Source organism: Oncorhynchus nerka, linkage group LG9b (assembly GCF_034236695.1).
Source record: "Oncorhynchus nerka isolate Pitt River linkage group LG9b, Oner_Uvic_2.0, whole genome shotgun sequence".
NCBI classification, from domain to species: Eukaryota; Metazoa; Chordata; class Actinopteri; order Salmoniformes; family Salmonidae; genus Oncorhynchus; species Oncorhynchus nerka.
Genome location: NC_088424.1, coordinates 54,934,190 through 54,956,389, shown reverse-complemented (window position 1 = coordinate 54,956,389; position 22,200 = coordinate 54,934,190). Strand labels below are relative to the sequence as shown.

At 47.5% G+C, this 22,200-nt stretch overlaps 1 protein-coding gene across 1 annotated transcript in view; it reads right to left on the bottom strand.

Annotated features, from left to right (window-relative positions):
* Positions 1-22,200, bottom strand: part of LOC135565737 (microtubule cross-linking factor 1-like) — a gene marked incomplete at its 3' end in the record, with an annotated part of 57,053 nt that overhangs the window by 1,835 nt on the left and 33,018 nt on the right. Inside the window, exons 4-6 of the mRNA XM_065013653.1 lie at positions 9,354-9,689; positions 4,597-4,992; positions 1,812-2,594 (exon numbers count right to left, since the gene is read on the bottom strand). Coding sequence (XP_064869725.1) covers positions 1,812-2,594; positions 4,597-4,992; positions 9,354-9,689 — 1,515 coding nt within the window. The remainder of the gene's footprint in view (positions 1-1,811; positions 2,595-4,596; positions 4,993-9,353; positions 9,690-22,200) is intronic.

Below are 22,200 nucleotides of genomic sequence, written 5' to 3'. Positions count from 1 at the left end.
AGGGGTAATGGACTCAAACATACTACCCTTGGGGTTTTGTAATTATCCCGTCTGAGGCACTCTAGCAACATGAACCTGGACTGTCTATCTGGCTCCTTGGTTAAACATGATTCTGGACTGTCTATCTGTCTACTTGGTTAAACGTGATCCTGGACTGTCTATCTGGCTCCTTGGTTAAACATGATCCTGGACTGTCTATCTGGCTCCTTGGTTAAACATGATCCTGGACTGTCTATCTGGCTCCTTGGTTAAACATGATCCTGGACTGTCTATCTGGCTCCTTGGCTGAACATGATCCTGGACTGTCTATCTGGCTCCTTGGTTAAACATGATCCTGGACTGTCTATCTGGCTCCTTGGTTAAACATGATCCTGGACTGTCTATCTGACTCCTTGGCTGAACATGATCCTGGACTGTCTATCTGACTCCTTGGCTGAACATGATCCTGGACTGTCTATCTGACTCCTTGGCTGAACATGATCCTGGACTGTCTATCTGACTCCTTGGCTGAACATGATCCTGGACTGTCTATCTGACTCCTTGGCTGAACATGATCCTGGACTGTCTATCTGACTCCTTGGCTGAACATGATCCTGGACTGTCTATCTGACTCCTTGGCTGAACATGATCCTGGACTGTCTATCTGACTCCTTGGCTGAACATGATCCTGGACTGTCTATCTGACTCCTTGGCTGAACATGACTTTGCAAATGAACCATATTCCTCAGTATAATAAACTCACGTTGTGCTCTTTGACAAGACATAGTCATAACTTCAATCTGTCTTTGTATTGCTCTTTTAATTATCCGGTGTCATAATGCCCCAGAAGCGATCCAGTGAGCATCTTTTAATGTTTAAAAGTTATTCACGCTTTGCAAAATAACCCCCCTTTTTTTTTTTTAAATGTCCCGGTCATTAATACATCTCAACCGCTCCATCTTACCGCAATGTTTTCCATAATAACATCTAACTGACTTTATAATTCGTCTTATTGATACTTATTGATACTTGAGCCAATAAGGAAGCAGCCAGGGAGCTGATGTCCAGGAGTAGCGGGGAGACAGCATAACATACAGTACAGACATGTATGGGGGCTGGGTTACAACCCAAATGGCACCTTATTGCTATCATAGTGCACTACTGTTAACCAGCTTCCATAGGGCTCTATATAGGGACTGTTAGCCAGGTTCCATAGGGCTCTATATAGGGACTGTTGACCAGGTTCCATAGGGCTCTATATAGGGACTGTTAGCCAGGTTCCATAGGGCTCTATATAGGGACTGTTGACCAGGTTCCATAGGGCTCTATATAGGGACTGTTAACCAGGTTCCATAGGGCTCTATATAGGGACTGTTGACCAGGTTCCATAGGGCTCTATATAGGGACTGTTAACCAGGTTCCATAGGGCTCTATATAGGGACTGTTGACCAGGTTCCATAGGGCTCTATATAGGGACTGTTACCCAGATTCCATAGTGCTCTATATAGGGACTGTTAACCAGGTTCCATAGGGCTCTATATAGGGACTGTTGACCAGGTTCCATAGGGCTCTATATAGGGACTGTTGACCAGGTTCCATAGGGCTCTATATAGGGACTGTTAACCAGGTTCCATAGGGCTCTATATAGGGACTGTTAGCCAGGTTCCATAGGGCTCTAAATAGGGACTGTTACCCAGGTTCCATAGTGCTCTATATAGGGACTGTCAACAGTAGTGCACTAAATAGGGAATAGGGTGCCGTTTCGGTCGACCCCTGGATAGAGACAGATAGAGGTCAGAGGTCACAGGAGTGTCCCATCCTGTCTTCCTTACCTGGAAATCTGTGACCAGGTCGCGTCCCAGGGTGCTGATGGGCGAATCCCGGGACATGGAAGTGACCCCTGACAGGAAGCTGCTAGACTCTGTAAGGTTGGGCATGGGCGACAGGTCATCCCCACTATCCCGGTCCCCTACCCTCTCCCTTAGCCCGTCTCCCAGGTGATCCACCTTCTCCATGAAGATATGGAGCTCTGTTCTGAAGGCCTTCATTCGGGTGTTGATAGTGTCCAGGACCTGGGAGTCTTGTAGGGACTCTGGGAGTGTGGTGGTGTTGCCCCTGTCCTCTCCGCTTCCCTCCCCCCTGTGTCCTCTGAACCCCTCTATGCAGAGAGTGTCCCCTCCTGTTACTATAATCTTTCCCTCGTAGATCAGACTGTCCGTGTCGGTAATGAGGCGGTCTACGGTCTTCCCAAGACGCTCTGCTTCTCGTTTGACGTTCATGAACGTCTCACGGTCTTCTCGTCTGAGGTTGGCTAGTTCCGTGGTGCTGAGCCCGCTGATCTCGTCTGAGGGCTTGTGACTTCCGAAACCAGAGGTCGTGGTGGTCTTCTCAAACAGGTCCTCAGAGTCGCTCTCGCCGCCAACAGGCCCCTCCCTCTTCGGGTGTAGAAGGAGGAGCCTCCCAGTTTCTTCCTCTTCTGCGGCGTCTCGGCGGCCGGTGTCGCTGTCTGCATCGCTGTCCCGTGGGGAGCCGGTGCGGAGGCCCAGGTGTTGGGCCAGGTCACAGCGCTGAACGTTGGACATCAGAACTCTGTTCTCATACTGCAGCTTCATCACCTGGATGGGTAAGGAGACAAGACCACAATATGTTAGCTTCAGAGAGAAGACAACATTATGTTAGCTTCAGAGAGAAGACACCATTATGTTAGCTTCAGAGAGAAGACACCATTATGTTAGCTTCAGAGAGAAGACACCATTATGTTAGCTTCAGAGAGAAGACACCATTATGTTAGCTTCAGAGAGAAGACACCGTTATGTTAACTTCAGAGAGAAGACACCATTATGTTAGCTTCAGAGAGAAGACACCATTATGTTAGCTTCAGAGAGAAGACACCGTTATGTTAACTTCAGAGAGAAGACACCGTTATGTTAACGTCAGAGAGAAGACACCATTATGTTAGCTTCAGAGAGAAGACACCATTATGTTAGCTTCAGAGAGAAGACACCATTATGTTAGCTTCAGAGAGAAGACACCATTATGTTAGCTTCAGAGAGAAGGCAACATTATGTTAACTTCAGAGAGAAGACACAATTATGTTAACTTCAGAGAGAAGACACCATTATGTTAGCTTCAGAGAGAAGACACCGTTATGTTAACTTCAGAGAGAAGACACCGTTATGTTAACTTCAGAGAGAAGACACCATTATGTTAGCTTCGGAGAGAAGACACCATTATGTTGGCTTCAGAGAGAAGACACCATTATGTTGGCTTCAGAGAGAAGACACCATTATGTTGGCTTCAGAGAGAAGACACCATTATGTTAGCTTCAGAGAGAAGACACCATTATGTTAGCTTCAGAGAGAAGACACCATTATGTTAGCTTCAGAGAGAAGACAACATTATGTTAGCTTCAGAGAGAAGACACTGTTTTGTTAGCTTCAGAGAGAAGACACCATTATGTTAGCTTCAGAGAGAAGACAACATTATGTTAGCTTCAGAGAGAAGACACCATTATGTTAGCTTCAGAGAGAAGACACCATTATGTTAGCTTCAGAGAGAAGACACCATTATGTTAGCTTCAGAGAGAAGACACCATTATGTTAGCTTCAGAGAGAAGACACCATTATGTTAGCTTCAGAGAGAAGACACCATTATGTTAGCTTCAAGAGAGAAGACAACATTATGTTAGCTTCAGAGAGAAGACACCATTATGTTAGCTTCGGAGAGAAGACAACATTATGTTAGCTTTAGAGAGAAGACACCATTATGTTAGCTTCAGAGAGAAGACACCATTATGTTAGCTTCAGAGAGAAGAAACCATTATGTTAGCTTCGGAGAGAAGACACCATTATGTTAGCTTCAGAGAGAAGACACCATTATGTTAGCTTCAAAGAGAAGACACCATTATGTTAGCTTCAGAGAGAAGACACCATTGTGTTAGCTTCGGAGAGAAGACACCATTATGTTAGCTTCAGAGAGAAGACACCATTATGTTAGCTTCAGAGAGAAGACACCATTATGTTAACTTCAGAGAGAAGACACCGTTATGTTAGCAGAGCATTATGGGTACTGTAGTACATCATACACAGAGCATTGTGGGTACTGTAGTACATCATACACAAAGCATTGTGGGTACTGTAGTACATCATACACAGAGCATTGTGGGACACCAGTACATCATACACAGAGCATTGTGGGTACTGTAGTACATCAGACACAGAGCATTGTGGGTATGTAGTACATCATACACATAGCATTGTGGGTACTGTAGTACATCATACACAGAGCATTGTGGGTGCTGTAGTACATCATACACCGAGCATTATGGGTACTGTAGTACATCATACACAAAGCATTGTGGGTACTGTAGTACATCATACACAGAGCATTGTGGGTACTGTAGTACATCATACACAGAGCATTGTGGGTACTGTAGTACATCAGACACAGAGCATTGTGGGTACTGTAGTACATCGTACACAGAGCATTGTGGGTACTGTAGTACATCATACACAGAGCATTATGGGTACTGTAGTACATCATACACAGAGCATTGTGGGTACTGTAGTACATCATACACAGAGCATTGTGGGTACTGTAGTACATCATACAACACACCTTCCCGCTGAGCTCGTTGATCTGCATCCTGGCTGCCTTCAGCTCCTCCATCATCACAACACCGCCACCGTTACCCCCGCCGCCACCGTTACCCCCATTACCGGTCTTCATCAGCATCACTCCGACATCGACCTCCTCGTCTCTCGGGCCGAACTTGAAGCGGTTCAGTTCGGAGGTCAGCTGTTTGTTGTGGTCCTCGATCTCCGAGATGGACCGCCGTAGAAGTTCTGCCTCTTCCTCTACAAACTGTAGGTGGCGCCGCAGCTCCCCGGCTGACTCCAGAGCGTCTCCGCCCACGGGGAGGAGGGCATGCTGCTGAAGGGCTCCCGGCCAAACAGTCCCTCTCGACTGGCAGCGGATGTCCTCGTTCTCGGCCCTCAGGCCTCGGTTCTCCACCTGATAATAATGATCACAATGTCATGTTTTATTTAGGAAATGATTTTCTGTCCTATACGAAGATAAAAAATTATGATAAAGTTTGTTTTCGAAACGCTATTTACTATGTAGTTCACTGCTTAGGCCCTGGTCTATAGTAGTGGATAGGGCTCTGGTCTATAGTAGTGGATAGGGCTCTGGTCTATAGTAGTGGATAGGGTCCTGGTCTATAGTAGTGGATAGGGCCCTGGTCTATACTAGTGCATAGGGCCCTGGTCTATAGTAGTGGATAGGGCCCTTGTCTATAGTAGTGGATAGGGCCCTGGTCTATAGTAGTGGATAGGGCCCTGGTCTATAGTAGTGGATAGGGCCCTTGTCTATAGTAGTGGATAGGGCCCTGGTCTATAGTAGTGGATAGGCTCTGGTCTATAGTAGTGGATAGAGCTCTGGTCTATAGTAGTGGATAGGGCCCTGGTCTATAGTAGTGGATAGGGCCCTGGTCTATAGTAGTGGATAGGGCTCTGGTCTATAGTAGTGGATAGGGCTCTGGTCTATAGTAGTGGATAGGGCCCTGGTCTATAGTAGTGGATAGGGCCCTGGTCTATAGTAGTGGATAGGGCCCTGGTCTATAGTAGTGGATAGGGCTCTGGTCTATAGTAGTGGATAGGGCTCTGGTCTATAGTAGTGGATAGGGCCCTGGTCTATAGTAGTGATAGGGCCCTGGTCTATAGTAGTGGATAGGGCTCTGGTCTATAGTAGTGCATAGGGCCCTGGTCTATAGTAGTGGATAGGGCCCTGGTCTATAGTAGTGGATAGGGCCCTGGTCTATAGTAGTGGATAGGGCCCTGGTCTATAGTAGTGGATAGGGCCCTGGTCTATAGTAGTGCATAGGGCCCTGGTCTATAGTAGTGGATAGGGCCCTGGTCTATAGTAGTGGATAGGGCCCTGGTCTATAGTAGTGGATAGGGCTCTGGTCTATAGTAGTGGATAGGGCTCTGGTCTATAGTAGTGGATAGGGCTCTGGTCTATAGTAGGATAGGGCCCTGGTCTATAGTAGTGGATAGGGCCCTGGTCTATAGTAGTGGATAGGGCTCTGGTCTATAGTAGTGGATAGAGCTCTGGTCTATAGTAGTGGATAGGGCCCTGGTCTATAGTAGTGATAGGGCCCTGGTCTATAGTAGTGGATAGGGCCCTGGTCTATAGTAGTGGATAGGGCTCTGGTCTATAGTAGTGATAGGGCCCTGGTCTATAGTAGTGGATAGGGCCCTGGTCTATAGTAGTGGATAGGCCCTGGTCTATAGTAGTGGATAGGGCTCTGGTCTATAGTAGTGGATAGGGCTCTGGTCTATAGTAGTGGATAGGGCCCTGGTCTATAGTAGTGATAGGGCCCTGGTCTATAGTAGTGGATAGGGCTCTGGTCTATAGTAGTGCATAGGGCCCTGGTCTATAGTAGTGGATAGGGCCCTGGTCTATAGTAGTGGATAGGGCCCTGGTCTATAGTAGTGGATAGGGCCCTGGTCTATAGTAGTGGATAGGGCCCTGGTCTATAGTAGTGCATAGGGCCCTGGTCTATAGTAGTGGATAGGGCCCTAGTCTATAGTAGTGGATAGGGCCCTGGTCTATAGTAGTGGATAGGGCTCTGGTCTATAGTAGTGGATAGGGCTCTGGTCTATAGTAGTGGATAGGGCTCTGGTCTATAGTAGTGGATAGGGCCCTGGTCTATAGTAGTGGATAGGGCCCTGGTCTATAGTAGTGGATAGGGCTCTGGTCTATAGTAGTGGATAGGGCTCTGGTCTATAGTAGTGGATAGGGCTCTGGTCTGTAGTAGTGGATAGGGCCCTGGTCTATAGTAGTGGATAGGGCCCTGGTCTATAGTAGTGGATAGGGCTCTGGTCTATAGTAGTGGATAGGGCCCTGGTCTATAGTAGTGGATAGGGCCCTGGTCTATAGTAGTGGATAGGGCCCTGGTCTATAGTAGTGGATAGGGCTCTGGTCTATAGTAGTGGATAGGGCCCTGGTCTATAGTAGTGGATAGGGCCTATAGTAGGATAGGGCCCTGGTCTATAGTAGTGGATAGGGCCCTGGTCTATAGTAGTGGATAGGGCCCTGGTCTATAGTAGTGGATAGGGCCCTGGTCTATAGTAGTGGATAGGGCCCTGGTCTATAGTAGTGGATAGGGCCCTGGTCTATAGTAGTGGATAGGGCCCTGGTCTATAGTAGTGGATAGGGCCCTGGTCTATAGTAGTGGATAGGGCCCTGGTCTATAGTAGTGGATAGGGCCCTGGTCTATAGTAGTGGATAGGGCCCTGGTCTATAGTAGTGGATAGGGCCCTGGTCTATAGTAGTGGATAGCCCTGGTCTATAGTAGTGATAGGGCCCTGGTCTATAGTAGTGCATAGTAGTAGGATAGGGCTCTGGTCTATAGTAGTGGATAGGGCCCTGGTCTATAGTAGTGGATAGGGCCCTGGTCTATAGTAGTGCATAGGGCCCTGGTCTATAGTAGTGCATAGGGCTCTGGTCTATAGTAGTGGATAGGGCCCTGGTCTATAGTAGTGCATAGGGCCCTGGTCTATAGTAGTGGATAGGGCCGTGGTCTATAGTAGTGTATAGGGCCCTGGTCTATAGTAGTGGATAGGGCTCTGGTCTATAGTAGTGCATAGGGCCCTGGTCTATAGTAGTGGATAGGGCCGTGGTCTATAGTAGTGGATAGGGCCCTGGTCTATAGTAGTGGATAGGGCCCTGGTCTATAGTAGTGCATAGGGCCCTGGTCTATAGTAGTGGATAAGGCCCTGGTCTATAGTAGTGCATAGGGCCCTGGTCTATAGTAGTGGATAGGGCCCTGGTCTATAGTAGTGCATAGGGCCCTGGTCTATAGTAGTGCATAGGGCCCTGGTCTATAGTAGTGCATAGGGCCCTGGTCTATAGTAGTGCATAGGGCCCTGGTCTATAGTAGTGCATAGGGCCCTGGTCTATAGTAGCATAGGGCCCTGGTCTATAGTAGTGATAGGGCCCTGGTCTATAGTAGTGCATAGGGCCCTGGTCTATAGTAGTGGATAGGGTCCTGGTCTATAGTAGTGCATAGGGCCCTGGTCTATAGTAGTGCATAGGGCCCTGGTCTATAGTAGTGCATAGGGCCCTGGTCTATAGTAGTGCATAGGGCCCTGGTCTATAGTAGTGCATAGGGCCCTGGTCTATAGTAGTGCATAGGGCCCTGGTCTATAGTAGTGGATAGGGCCCTGGTCTATAGTAGTGCATAGGGCCCTGGTCTATAGTAGTGGATAGGGTCCTGGTCTATAGTAGTGCATAGGGCCCTGGTCTATAGTAGTGCATATGGCCCTGGTCTATAGTAGTGCATAGGGCCCTGGTCTATAGTAGTGGATAGGGTCCTGGGCTATAGTAGTGCATAGGGCCCTGGTCTATAGTAGTGGATAGGGCCGTGGTCTATAGTAGTGGATAGGGCCCTGGTCTATAGTAGTGGATAGGGCCCTGGTCTATAGTAGTGCATAGGGCCTTGGTCTATAGTAGTGGATAGGGCCCTGGTCTATAGTAGTGCATAGGGCCCTGGTCTATAGTAGTGCATAGGGCCCTGGTCTATAGTAGTGGATAGGGCCCTGGTCTATAGTAGTGGATAGGGCCCTGGTCTATAGTAGTGGATAGGGCCCTGGTCTATAGTAGTGGATAGGGCTCTGGTCTATAGTAGTGCATAGGGCCCTGGTCTATAGTAGTGGATAGGGCCCTGGTCTATAGTAGTGCATAGGGCCCTGGTCTATAGTAGTGGATAGGGCCCTGGTCTATAGTAGTGCATAGGGCCCTGGTCTATAGTAGTGCATAGGGCCCTGGTCTATAGTAGTGGATAGGGCCCTGGTCTATAGTAGTGGATAGGGCCCTGGTCTATAGTAGTGGATAGGGCTCTGGTCTATAGTAGTGCATAGGGCCCTGGTCTATAGTAGTGGATAGGGCCCTGGTCTATAGTAGTGCATAGGGCCCTGGTCTATAGTAGTGCATAGGGCCCTGGTCTATAGTAGTGCATAGGGCCCTGGTCTATAGTAGTGGATAGGGCCCTGGTCTATAGTAGTGCATAGGGCCCTGGTCTATAGTAGGGGATAGGGTCCTGGTCTATAGTAGTGCATAGGGCCCTGGTCTATAGTAGTGCATATGGCCCTGGTCTATAGTAGTGGATAGGGTCCTGGTCTATAGTAGTGCATAGGGCCCTGGTCTATAGTAGTGCATAGGGCCCTGGTCTATAGTAGTGGATAGGGTCCTGGTCTATAGTAGTGCATAGGGCCCTGGTCTATAGTAGTGCATAGGGCCCTGGTCTATAGTAGTGGAAAAGGGGGACATTTAGGGGACACAGCCAAAGGTAAAATAGTCATGGCACCTACCTCTAGTTCAACGATCTTCCTCCCCAGAATATTAGCCTCTTCCTCCACCAGTTTGAGTCGGAGCCGTAGCTCCGCCTCCCTGGTGCTGTGGGGCCCACCGCCTGCAAGCTCTGCCAGGGGTAGAGGGCTGTCCACGTCCCCGTAGACTGACTTATACTTCTGTATCTCCTGCTCAAGCTCTTCCTTCTCCCTCCCCAGCTTGGCCATCTTCTTTCGCATGAGGGTGGATTCTTCCTTAGAGAATTGCAGCTGGCACCTGAGATCTGCACTGTCGTCCTGATTCAGAAACTTCTTGTCCTTAAAGGTTTCCCTGTTCCCTCTCCGCCGTAGAGCGGTCTGTGAGAAGGAAGGAGAAATCACAAACATTATAGAGGACATACTGCACACTGATGGATACGATAACTAGGACAAGGTGGGGACAAATGATTTTTACACAGTTTTAATCCTCAAATCTTTTGTCCCTTTTTTTGACAGAATACATGGACATAATATCAAGGGCCCGGAGGTTTTCCTGCTCAGGTCTTGTCATTCAAATTCAATCAAATGTATTTATAAAGCCCTTCTTACATCAGCTGATATATCAAAGTGCTGTACAGAAACCTAGCCTAAACCCCAAACAGCAAGCAATGCAGGTGTAGAAGCACGGTGGCTAGGAAAAACTCCCTAGAAAGGCCAGAACCTAGGAAGAAACCTAGAAAGGAACCAGGCTCTGAGTGGTGGCCAGTCCTCTTCTGGCTGTGCCAGGTGGAGATTATAAACCTAGAGAGGAACCAGGCTATGAGGGGTGGCCAGTCCTCTTCTGGCTGTGCCAGGTAGAGAGGAACCAGGCTATGAGGGGTGGCCAGTCCTCTTCTGGCTGTGCCAGGTAGAGAGGAACCAGGCTCTGAGGGGTGGCCAGTCCTCTTCTGGCTGTGCCAGGTAGAGAGGAACCAGGCTATGAGGGGTGGCCAGTCCTCTTCTGGCTGTGCCAGGTAGAGAGGAACCAGGCTCTGAGGGGTGGCCAGTCCTCTTCTGGCTGTGCCAGGTAGAGAGGAACCAGGCTATGAGGGGTGGCCAGTCCTCTTCTGGCTGTGCCAGGTAGAGAGGAACCAGGCTCTGAGGGGTGGCCAGTCCTCTTCTGGCTGTGCCGGGTAGAGAGGAACCAGGCTCTGAGGGGTGGCCAGTCCTCTTCTGGCTGTGCCGGGTGGAGATTAAGAGGACATGGCCATTAAGGCCAGATCGTTCTTCAATATGGTCAAATAATAATAACAGTGGTTGTAGAGGGTGCAACAGGTCACCACCTCAGGAGTAAATGTCAGTTGGCTTTTCATAGCCGAGCATTCAGTGTTCGAGACCTGTTGCGAGACTCCTTTGAAGTGAGTTTAAAGTCTACATGTTCAAAAAGACAGAGACAGACAGACAGACAGACAGACAGACAGAAAGATAGAAAGACATATAGACAGAGAGACAGACAGAGAGACAGACAGAGAGACAGACAGACAGACAGACAGACAGACAGACAGACAGACAGACAGACAGACAGACAGACAGACAGACAGACAGACAGACAGACAGACGTTTCCCCCTCTGTCTAGTGTTTACTCCCATGTTATGGTGCTGTAACCAAGTGGGTTGCCCAACATAAACTGAGACCAGGAAGTGAGTGAGTCAAGGTCTGTCTCCGGCGGGTGTAACGAGGTCACAACCCCCTCAGTCTTTCCATCTAGCCGGCCATCTACGATTCATATACACTACTAGCTAACCCAGACTAGGCTATTTAACTACATATAGTGGTGTAGAAAGGAGACTGTGGATTTGGTTTGAAGGTTTATGTGCTTCCCTAAGCCATGGGAGATTGTAAATGTCATGAGGGTTTGACTCGCCTGTAGCTCCCACACAGTGGCCTCATAGGAATCTGTATAAATGTCATGAGGGTTTGACTCGCCTGTAGCTCCCACACAGTGGCCTCATAGGAATCTGTATAAATGTCATGAGGGTTTGACTCGCCTGTAGCTCCCACACAGTGGCCTCATAGGAATCTGTATAAATGTCATGAGGGTTTGACTCGCCTGTAGCTCCCACACAGTGGCCTCATAGGAATCTGTATAAATGTCATGAGGGTTTGACTCGCCTGTAGCTCCACACAGTGGCCTCATAGGAATCTGTATAAATGTCATGAGGGTTTGACTCGCCTGTAGCTCCCACACAGTGGCCTCATAGGAATCTGTATAAATGTCATGAGGGTTTGACTCGCCTGTAGCTCCCACACAGTGGCCTCATAGGAATCTGTATAAATGTCATGAGGGTTTGACTCGCCTGTAGCTCCACACAGTGGCCTCATAGGAATCTGTATAAATGTCATGAGGGTTTGACTCGCCTGTAGCTCCCACACAGTGGCCTCATAGGAATCTGTATAAATGTCATGAGGGTTTGACTCGCCTGTAGCTCCCACACAGTGGCCTCATAGGAATCTGTATAAATGTCATGAGGGTTTGACTCGCCTGTAGCTCCCACACAGTGGCCTCATAGGAATCTGTATAAATGTCATGAGGGTTTGACTCGCCTGTAGCTCCCACACAGTGGCCTCATAGGAATCTGTATAAATGTCATGAGGGTTTGACTCGCCTGTAGCTCCCACACAGTGGCCTCATAGGAATCTGTATAAATGTCATGAGGGTTTGACTCGCCTGTAGCTCCCACACAGTGGCCTCATAGGAATCTGTATAAATGTCATGAGGGTTTGACTCGCCTGTAGCTCCCACACAGTGGCCTCATAGGAATCTGTATAAATGTCATGAGGGTTTGACTCGCCTGTAGCTCCCACACAGTGGCCTCATAGGAATCTGTATAAATGTCATGAGGGTTTGACTCGCCTGTAGCTCCCCACACAGTGGCCTCATAGGAATCTGTATAAATGTCATGAGGGTTTGACTCGCCTGTAGCTCCCACACAGTGGCCTCATAGGAATCTGTATAAATGTCATGAGGGGGTTTGACTCGCCTGAGGGTTTGAGCTCCCACACAGTGGCCTCATAGGAATCTGTATAAATGTCATGAGGGTTTGACTCGCCTGTAGCTCCCACACAGTGGCCTCATAGGAATCTGTATAAATGTCATGAGGGTTTGACTCGCCTGTAGCTCCCACACAGTGGCCTCATAGGAATCTGTATAAATGTCATGAGGGTTTGACTCGCCTGTAGCTCCCACACAGTGGCCTCATAGGAATCTGTATAAATGTCATGAGGGTTTGACTCGCCTGTAGCTCCCACACAGTGGCCTCATAGGAATCTGTATAAATGTCATGAGGGTTTGACTCGCCTGTAGCTCCCACACGTGGCCTCATAGGAATCTGTATAAATGTCATGAGGGTTTGACTCGCCTGTAGCTCCCACACGGTGGCCTCATAGGAATCTGTATAAATGTCATGAGGGTTTGACTCGCCTGTAACTCCCACACGGTGGCCTCATAGGAATCTGTATAAATGTCATGAGGGTTTGACTCGCCTGTAACTCCCATAGGAATCTGTATAAACATGAGGGGTGGCCTCATAGGAATCTGTATAAATGTCATGAGGGTTTGACTCGCCTGTATCTCCCACACAGTGGCCTCATAGGAATCTGTATAAATGTCATGAGGGTTTGACTCGCCTGTAGCTCCCACACAGTGGCCTCATAGGAATCTGTATAAATGTCATGAGGGTTTGACTCGCCTGTAGCTCCCACACAGTGGCCTCATAGGAATCTGTATAAATGTCATGAGGGTTTGACTCGCCTGTAGCTCCCACACAGTGGCCTCATAGGAATCTGTATAAATGTCATGAGGGTTTGACTCGCCTGTAGCTCAAACACAGTGGCCTCATAGGAATCTGTATAAATGCCATGAGGGTTTGACTCGCCTGTAGCTCAAACACAGTGGCCTCATAGGAGGGTTTCTGTATAAATGTCATGAGGGTTTGACTCGCCTGTAGCTCCCACACAGTGGCCTCATAGGAATCTGTATAAATGTCATGAGGGTTTGACTCGCCTGTAGCTCCCACACAGTGGCCTCATAGGAATCTGTATAAATGTCATGAGGGTTTGACTCGCCTGTAGCTCCCACACAGTGGCCTCATAGGAATCTGTATAAATGTCATGAGGGTTTGACTCGCCTGTAGCTCCCACACAGTGGCCTCATAGGAATCTGTATAAATGTCATGAGGGTTTGACTCGCCTGTAGCTCCCACACAGTGGCCTCATAGGAATCTGTATAAATGTCATGAGGGTTTGACTCGCCTGTAGCTCCCACACGGTGGCCTCATAGGAATCTGTATAAATGTCATGAGGGTTTGACTCGCCTGTAACTCCACACAGTGGCCTCATAGGAATCTGTATAAATGTCATGAGGGTTTGACTCGCCTGTAGCTCCCACACAGTGGCCTCATAGGAATCTGTATAAATGTCATGAGGGTTTGACTCGCCTGTAGCTCCCACACAGTGGCCTCATAGGAATCTGTATAAATGTCATGAGGGTTTGACTCGCCTGTAGCTCCCACACAGTGGCCTCATAGGAATCTGTATAAATGTCATGAGGGTTTGACTCGCCTGTAGCTCCCACACAGTGGCCTCATAGGAATCTGTATAAATGTCATGAGGGTTTGACTCGCCTGTAGCTCCCACACAGTGGCCTCATAGGAATCTGTATAAATGTCATGAGGGTTTGACTCGCCTGTAGCTCCCACACAGTGGCCTCATAGGAATCTGTATAAATGTCATGAGGGTTTGACTCGCCTGTATAAATGCTCCCACACAGTGGCCTCATAGGAATCTGTATAAATGTCATGAGGGTTTGACTCGCCTGTAGCTCCACACAGTGGCCTCATAGGAATCTGTATAAATGTCATGAGGGTTTGACTCGCCTGTAGCTCCCACACAGTGGCCTCATAGGAATCTGTATAAATGTCATGAGGGTTTGACTCGCCTGTAGCTCCACACAGTGGCCTCATAGGAATCTGTATAAATGTCATGAGGGTTTGACTCGCCTGTAGCTCCCACACAGTGGCCTCATAGGAATCTGTATAAATGTCATGAGGGTTTGACTCGCCTGTAGCTCCCACACAGTGGCCTCATAGGAATCTGTATAAATGTCATGAGGGTTTGACTCGCCTGTAGCTCCCACACAGTGGCCTCATAGGAATCTGTATAAATGTCATGAGGGTTTGACTCGCCTGTAGCTCCCACACGGTGGCCTCATAGGAATCTGTATAAATGTCATGAGGGTTTGACTCGCCTGTAGCTCCCACACGGTGGCCTCATAGGAATCTGTATAAATGTCATGAGGGTTTGACTCGCCTGTAGCTCCCACACAGTGGCCTCATAGGAATCTGTATAAATGTCATGAGGGTTTGACTCGCCTGTAACTCCCACACAGTGGCCTCATAGGAATCTGTATAAATGTCATGAGGGTTTGACTCGCCTGTAGCTCCCACACAGTGGCCTCATAGGAATCTGTATAAATGTCATGAGGGTTTGACTCGCCTGTAGCTCCCACACAGTGGCCTCATAGGAATCTGTATAAATGTCATGAGGGTTTGACTCGCCTGTAGCTCCCACACAGTGGCCTCATAGGAATCTGTATAAATGTCATGAGGGTTTGACTCGCCTGTAGCTCAAACACAGTGGCCTCATAGGAATCTGTATAAATGTCATGAGGGTTTGACTCGCCTGTAGCTCCCACACAGTGGCCTCATAGGAATCTGTATAAATGTCATGAGGGTTTGACTCGCCTGTAGCTCCAAACACAGTGGCCTCATAGGAATCTGTATAAATGTCATGAGGGTTTGACTCGCCTGTAGCTCCCACACAGTGGCCTCATATGAATCTGTATAAATGTCATGAGGGTTTGACTCGCCTGTAGCTCCCACACAGTGGCCTCATAGGAATCTGTATAAATGTCATGAGGGTTTGACTCGCCTGTAAGCTCCCACACAGTGGCCTCATAGGAATCTGTATAAATGTCATGAGGGTTTGACTCCGCCTGTAGCTCCCACACAGTGGCCTCATAGGAATCTGTATAAATGTCATGAGGGTTTGACTCGCCTGTAGCTCCCACACGGTGGCCTCATAGGAATCTGTATAAATGTCATGAGGGTTTGACTCGCCTGTAGCTCAAACACGGTGGCCTCATAGGAATCTGTATAAATGTCATGAGGTTTGACTCGCCTGTAGCTCAAACACAGTGGCCTCATAGGAATCTGTATAAATGTCATGAGGGTTTGACTCGCCTGTAACTCCCACACAGTGGCCTCATAGGAATCTGTATAAATGACATGAGGGTTTGACTCGCCTGTAGCTCCCACACAGTGGCCTCATAGGAATCTGTATAAATGTCATGAGGGTTTGACCGCCTGTAGCTCAAACACAGTGGCCTCATAGGAATCTGTATAAATGTCATGAGGTTTGACTCGCCTGTAGCTCAAACACAGTGGCCTCATAGGAATCTGTATAAATGTCATGAGGGTTTGACTCGCCTGTAGCTCAAACACAGTGGCCTCATAGGAATCTGTATAAATGTCATGAGGGTTTGACTCGCCTGTAGCTCAAACACAGTGGCCTCATAGGAATCTGTATAAATGTCATGAGGGTTTGACTCGCCTGTAGCTCCCACACAGTGGCCTCATAGGAATCTGTATAAATGTCATGAGGGTTTGACTCGCCTGTAGCTCCACACAGTGGCCTCATAGGAATCTGTATAAATGTCATGAGGGTTTGACTCGCCTGTAGCTCCCACACAGTGGCCTCATAGGAATCTGTATAAATGTCATGAGGGTTTGACTCGCCTGTAGCTCCACACAGTGGCCTCATAGGAATCTGTATAAATGTCATGAGGGTTTGACTCGCCTGTAGCTCCCCACAGTGGCCTCATAGGAATCTGTATAAATGTCATGAGGGTTTGACTCGCCTGTAGCTCCACACAGTGGCCTCATAGGAATCTGTATAAATGTCATGAGGGTTTGACTCGCCTGTAGCTCCCACACAGTGGCCTCATAGGAATCTGTATAAATGTCATGAGGGTTTGACTCGCCTGTAGCTCCCACACAGTGGCCTCATAGGAATCTGTATAAATGTCATGAGGGTTTGACTCGCCTGTAGCTCCCACACAGTGGCCTCATAGGAATCTGTATAAATGTCATGAGGGTTTGACTCGCCTGTAGCTCCCACACAGTGGCCTCATAGGAATCTGTATAAATGTCATGAGGGTTTGACTCGCCTGTAAAGCTCCCACACGGTGGCCTCATAGGAATCTGTATAAATGTCATGAGGGTTTGACTCGCCTGTAACTCCCACACGGTGGCCTCATAGGAATCTGTATAAATGTCATGAGGGTTTGACTCGCCTGTAACTCCCACACAGTGGCCTCATAGGAATCTGTATAAATGTCATGAGGTTTGACTCGCCTGTATCTCCCACACAGTGGCCTCATAGGAATCTGTATAAATGTCATGAGGGTTTGACTCGCCTGTAGCTCCCACACAGTGGCCTCATAGGAATCTGTATAAATGTCATGAGGGTTTGACTCGCCTGTAGCTCAAACACAGTGGCCTCATAGGAATCTGTATAAATGTCATGAGGGTTTGACTCGCCTGTAACTCCACACAGTGGCCTCATAGGAATCTGTATAAATGTCATGAGGGTTTGACTCGCCTGTAGCTCCCACACAGTGGCCTCATAGGAATCTGTATAAATGTCATGAGGGTTTGACTCGCCTGTAGCTCCCACACAGTGGCCTCATAGGAATCTGTATAAATGTCATGAGGGTTTGACTCGCCTGTAGCTCAAACACAGTGGCCTCATAGGAATCTGTATAAATGTCATGAGGTTTGACTCGCCTGTAACTCCCACACAGTGGCCTCATAGGAATCTGTATAAATGTCATGAGGGTTTGACTCGCCTGTATCTCCACACAGTGGCCTCATAGGAATCTGTATAAATGTCATGAGGGTTTGACTCGCCTGTAACTCCCACACAGTGGCCTCATAGGAATCTGTATAAATGTCATGAGGGTTTGACTCGCCTGTATCTCCCACACAGTGGCCTCATAGGAATCTGTATAAATGTCATGAGGGTTTGACTCGCCTGTAACTCAAACACAGTGGCCTCATAGGAATCTGTATAAATGTCATGAGGGTTTGACTCCGCCTGTAGCTCCACACAGTGGCCTCATAGGAATCTGTATAAATGTCATGAGGTTTGACTCTGCCTGTAGCTCCCACACAGTGGCCTCATAGGAATCTGTATAAATGTCATGAGGGTTTGACTCGCCTGTAGCTCAAACACAGTGGCCTCATAGGAATCTGCATAAATGTCATGAGGGTTTGACTCGCCTGTAGCTCAAACACAGTGGCCTCATAGGAATCTGTATAAATGTCATGAGGGTTTGACTCGCCTGTAGCTCCCACACAGTGGCCTCATAGGAATCTGTATAAATGTCATGAGGGTTTGACTCGCCTGTAGCTCCCACACAGTGGCCTCATAGGAATCTGTATAAATGTCATGAGGGTTTGACTCGCCTGTAGCTCCCACACAGTGGCCTCATAGGAATCTGTATAAATGTCATGAGGGTTTGACTCGCCTGTAGCTCCCACACAGTGGCCTCATAGGAATCTGTATAAATGTCATGAGGGTTTGACTCGCCTGTAGCTCCCACACAGTGGCCTCATAGGAATCTGTATAAATGTCATGAGGGTTTGACTCGCTCTGTAGCTCCCACACAGTGGCCTCATAGGAATCTGTATAAATGTCATGAGGTTTGACTCGCCTGTAGCTCCCACACAGTGGCCTCATAGGAATCTGTATAAATGTCATGAGGGTTTGACTCGCCTGTAGCTCCCACACACAGGAATCTGTATAAATGTCATGAGGGTTTGTGGCCTCATAGGAATCTGTATAAATGTCATGAGGGTTTGACTCGCCTGTAACTCCCACACAGTGGCCTCATAGGAATCTGTATAAATGTCATGAGGGTTTGACTCGCCTGTAGCTCCCACACAGTGGCCTCATAGGAATCTGTATAAATGTCATAACAAGTAACACAGTCGGCAACGTTGGATTACATTCATAAGAAATTTATGATTCACCTCGAAATGGTAAAACTTTTATATACAATATTCTACAGTATATACCAGCATAACTCAGGTGTCTGAAGCGTCATTTTGTCCACAAAAAGGCTCCAGAAAAGGCATTCTGTGACCCAGAAAACAAAACTGTAATGTTTCAATGTCATCAGGTAGATAATGTGACGATACATGTACACTGTATGATTCAAAACGTGGAAAATGTGCACCTTTTAATTTAATATTATAAAATTAAAAGGTACGATTTTGAAAATCATAATACATTTTTAAGTAATTAACCCCCCCCCCTAGCAACATTCTAAGGTTGCCATGTTACATCTCGGCTACTAAGGTTACACACATTGCATGTCCATGCAGAAAGCAAGACATATTAGAGGACTGGAGGAATCCTGAAATAATACGAGATATAATGCCTGTTAACATGCTAAATAAATGTTTCTTAGATGCCAGAACAGTGTTTAATTGAGCTTTTATTTATTTAGGATAATTTCCTGCATGTAAATTACCAAAGCGCCCTCTAGTGGTCTCATGGGTGGAATGTGATTTATACGTTTCCGTGACGATAATGCTAGTACGAACTTCGAACCCAGGCGCAGAGAAACACAGCAAGTAGAGAGAGGTGAGGGTAAATCCAAATATTTTACTTATGAGTCTTAACACAAACAAGGCAACAGCACAAGAGAACACTAGTAAAACAGGAGACCTAAGCGAAGATACAGGCCAACAGAGGAATCTAAATAACAACCAGGTGAACACAGAAGGTAAGTAAACACAGGTGAATCCAATAAGGTATAATCAGGGTGACCTGGGAAGTAGAAAACAGGGTAAGGGGGCCCAGCGGTAACCAAGGAAACAACAATCAAATAAAACAGATAACTGAGTCAGTTTCATCATTTCATAAATTAAAAAACACATTTTTTTTCAACCGAATATCTGGTGTTTCTATGTCAAACAGTTGTATTATATTTCTGTCTTCTGTGATGTATATAAAGTGTAATATTAGGATGTAAACTTAGAATGGAATACATTTCTCTATACCTGGCATGGTACAGGTGTCTTTTTATCCACACAACCATGTGTGTGAGGTGAAACCTTTTGTTTCAAAGTAGATTTGTTGTTAAAACTACCGTCCTGTGTGACACTGATTTAGCCCACTGCAGTAAAAGGTTAACCACTGTTGTTAGCTAGCAAATGTTAAGCTGCCTATAGTTTGGCTAGTAGACAAAAGCAATGGCAGCCCCTTGTAGGCCAAATACAGCCGCCAAAACGTCTTATATAATAACTGAGAAAACTGCATGGGGGTTCCGGGGGTTCATTTCGGGGGTTCATTCAGATCAACAAAAAATATAACATTTAATGACAGATTTGTTTTATATTAATCCAGAGTATTTTTGAGGAAGTGTTACTACTGGCTATGTTGTAGCTACAGTGTCTCGAGAGGGACAAACGTTTTTCAAGCAAAGGTCTTTTAAAGGTATGCGAGCATAGAGGTTTACTTTCGCCTAGCCGAGTTCTGCTAGAAGCAAACTGAACCTAGTCTAGTTCTGCTAGAAGCAAACTGAACCTAGTCTAGTTCTGCTAGAAGCAAACTGAACCTAGTCTAGTTCTGCTAGAAGCAAACTGAACCTAGTCTAGTTCTGCTAGAAGCAAACTGAACCTAGTCTAGTTCTGCTAGAAGCAAACTGAACCTAGTCTAGTTCTGCTAGAAGCAAACTGAACCTAGTCTAGTTCTGCTAGAAGCAAACTGAAGTTCTGCTAGAAGCAAACGAGTTCTGCTAGAAGCAAACTGAACATAGTCTAGTTCTGCTAGAAGCAAACTGAACCTAGTCTAGTTCTGCTAGAAGCAAACTGAACCTAGTCTAGTTCTGCTAGAAGTAAACTGAACCTAGTCTAGTTCTGCTAGAAGCAAACTGAACCTAGTCTGGGCCTAGTAGAGGAGGAGAATTGGTGTGTGTGTGTTCACGCAATTGCACGTACTGTAGTAACTGAGAGGGAAAAGCCAGAGCGGGGCTTGAACCAGCAACCTTGTGCTTAAAGGGTGAGTGTGCAACCATCTGTGCCATTAAAGCTTGGACCTGTTGACAGAGGCACTCACATACAGTGAGGAGGCTAAATGTGTAGTGTTGCAAAAAGAAGCCAACATCACAGTCACACATGACATTCTGTATCCCCATGTGGCTGAGGTAAGTCTCCAGCCTCTACGACATAGCCTACATATACAGAACAAGCACATACCAGCCTGCTGCCTCTCCAAGGACTAGAATAGAACCCATACCAGCCTGCTTCTTCTCCAAGGACTAGAATAGAACCCATACCAGCCTGCTGCCTCTCCAAGGACTAGAATAGAACCCAAACCAGCCTGCTGCCTCTCCAAGGACTAGAATAGAACCCATACCAGCCTACTTCCTCTCCAAGGACTAGAATAGAACCCATACCAGCCTACTGCCTCTCCAAGGACTAGAATAGAACCCATACCAGCCTGCTGCCTCTCCAAGGACTAGAATAGAACCCATACCAGCCTGCTGCCTCTCCAAGGACTAGAATAGAACCCATACCAGCCTGCTGCCTCTCCAAGGTCTAGAATAGAACCCAAACCAGCCTGCTGCCCTCCAAGGACTAGAATAGAACCCAAACCAGCCTGCTGCCTCTCTAATGACTAGAATAGAACCCAAACCAGCCTGCTTCCTCCAAGGTCTAGAATAGAACCCAAATCAGCCTGCTGCCTCTCCAAGGACTAGAATAGAACCCAAACCAGCCTGCGTCCTCTCCAAGGACTAGAATAGAACCCAAACCAGCCACTTCTTCTCCAATGACTAGAATAGAACCCAAACCAGCCTGCGTCCTCTCCAAGGACTAGAATAGAACCCAAACCAGCCTGCTGCCTCTCCAAGGACTAGAATAGAACCCAAACCAGCCTGCTGCCTCTCCAAGGACTAGAATAGAACCCAAACCAGCCTGCTGCCTCTCCAAGGACTAGAATAGAACCCATACCAGCCTACTTCCTCTCCAAGGACTAGAATAGAACCCATACCAGCCTACTGCCTCTCCAAGGACTAGAATAGAACCCATACCAGCCTGCTGCCTCTCCAAGGACTAGAATAGAACCCATACCAGCCTGCTGCCTCTCCAAGGACTAGAATAGAACCCATACCAGCCTGCTGCCTCTCCAAGGTCTAGAATAGAACCCAAACCAGCCTGCTGCCCTCCAAGGACTAGAATAGAACCCAAACCAGCCTGCTGCCTCTCTAATGACTAGAATAGAACCCAAACCAGCCTGCTTCCTCTCCAAGGTCTAGAATAGAACCCAAACCAGCCTGCTGCCTCTCCAAGGACTAGAATAGAACCCAAACCAGCCTGCGTCCTCTCCAAGGACTAGAATAGAACCCAAACCAGCCACTTCTTCTCCAATGACTAGAATAGAACCCAAACCAGCCTGCGTCCTCTCCAAGGACTAGAATAGAACCCAAACCAGCCTGCTGCCTCTCCAAGGACTAGAATAGAACCCAAACCAGCCTGCTGCCTCTCCAAGGACTAGAATAGAACCCAAACCAGCCTGCGTCCTCTCCAATGACTAGAATAGAACCCAAACCAGCCTGCGTCCTCTCCACTGACTAGAATAGAACCCAAAGCAGCCTGCTTCCTCTCCAAGGACTAGAATATAACCCAAACCAGCCTGCTTCCTCTCCAATGACTAGAATAGAACCCAAACCAGCCGCTTATTCTCCAAGGGCTAGAATAGAACCCAAACCAGCCACTTCTT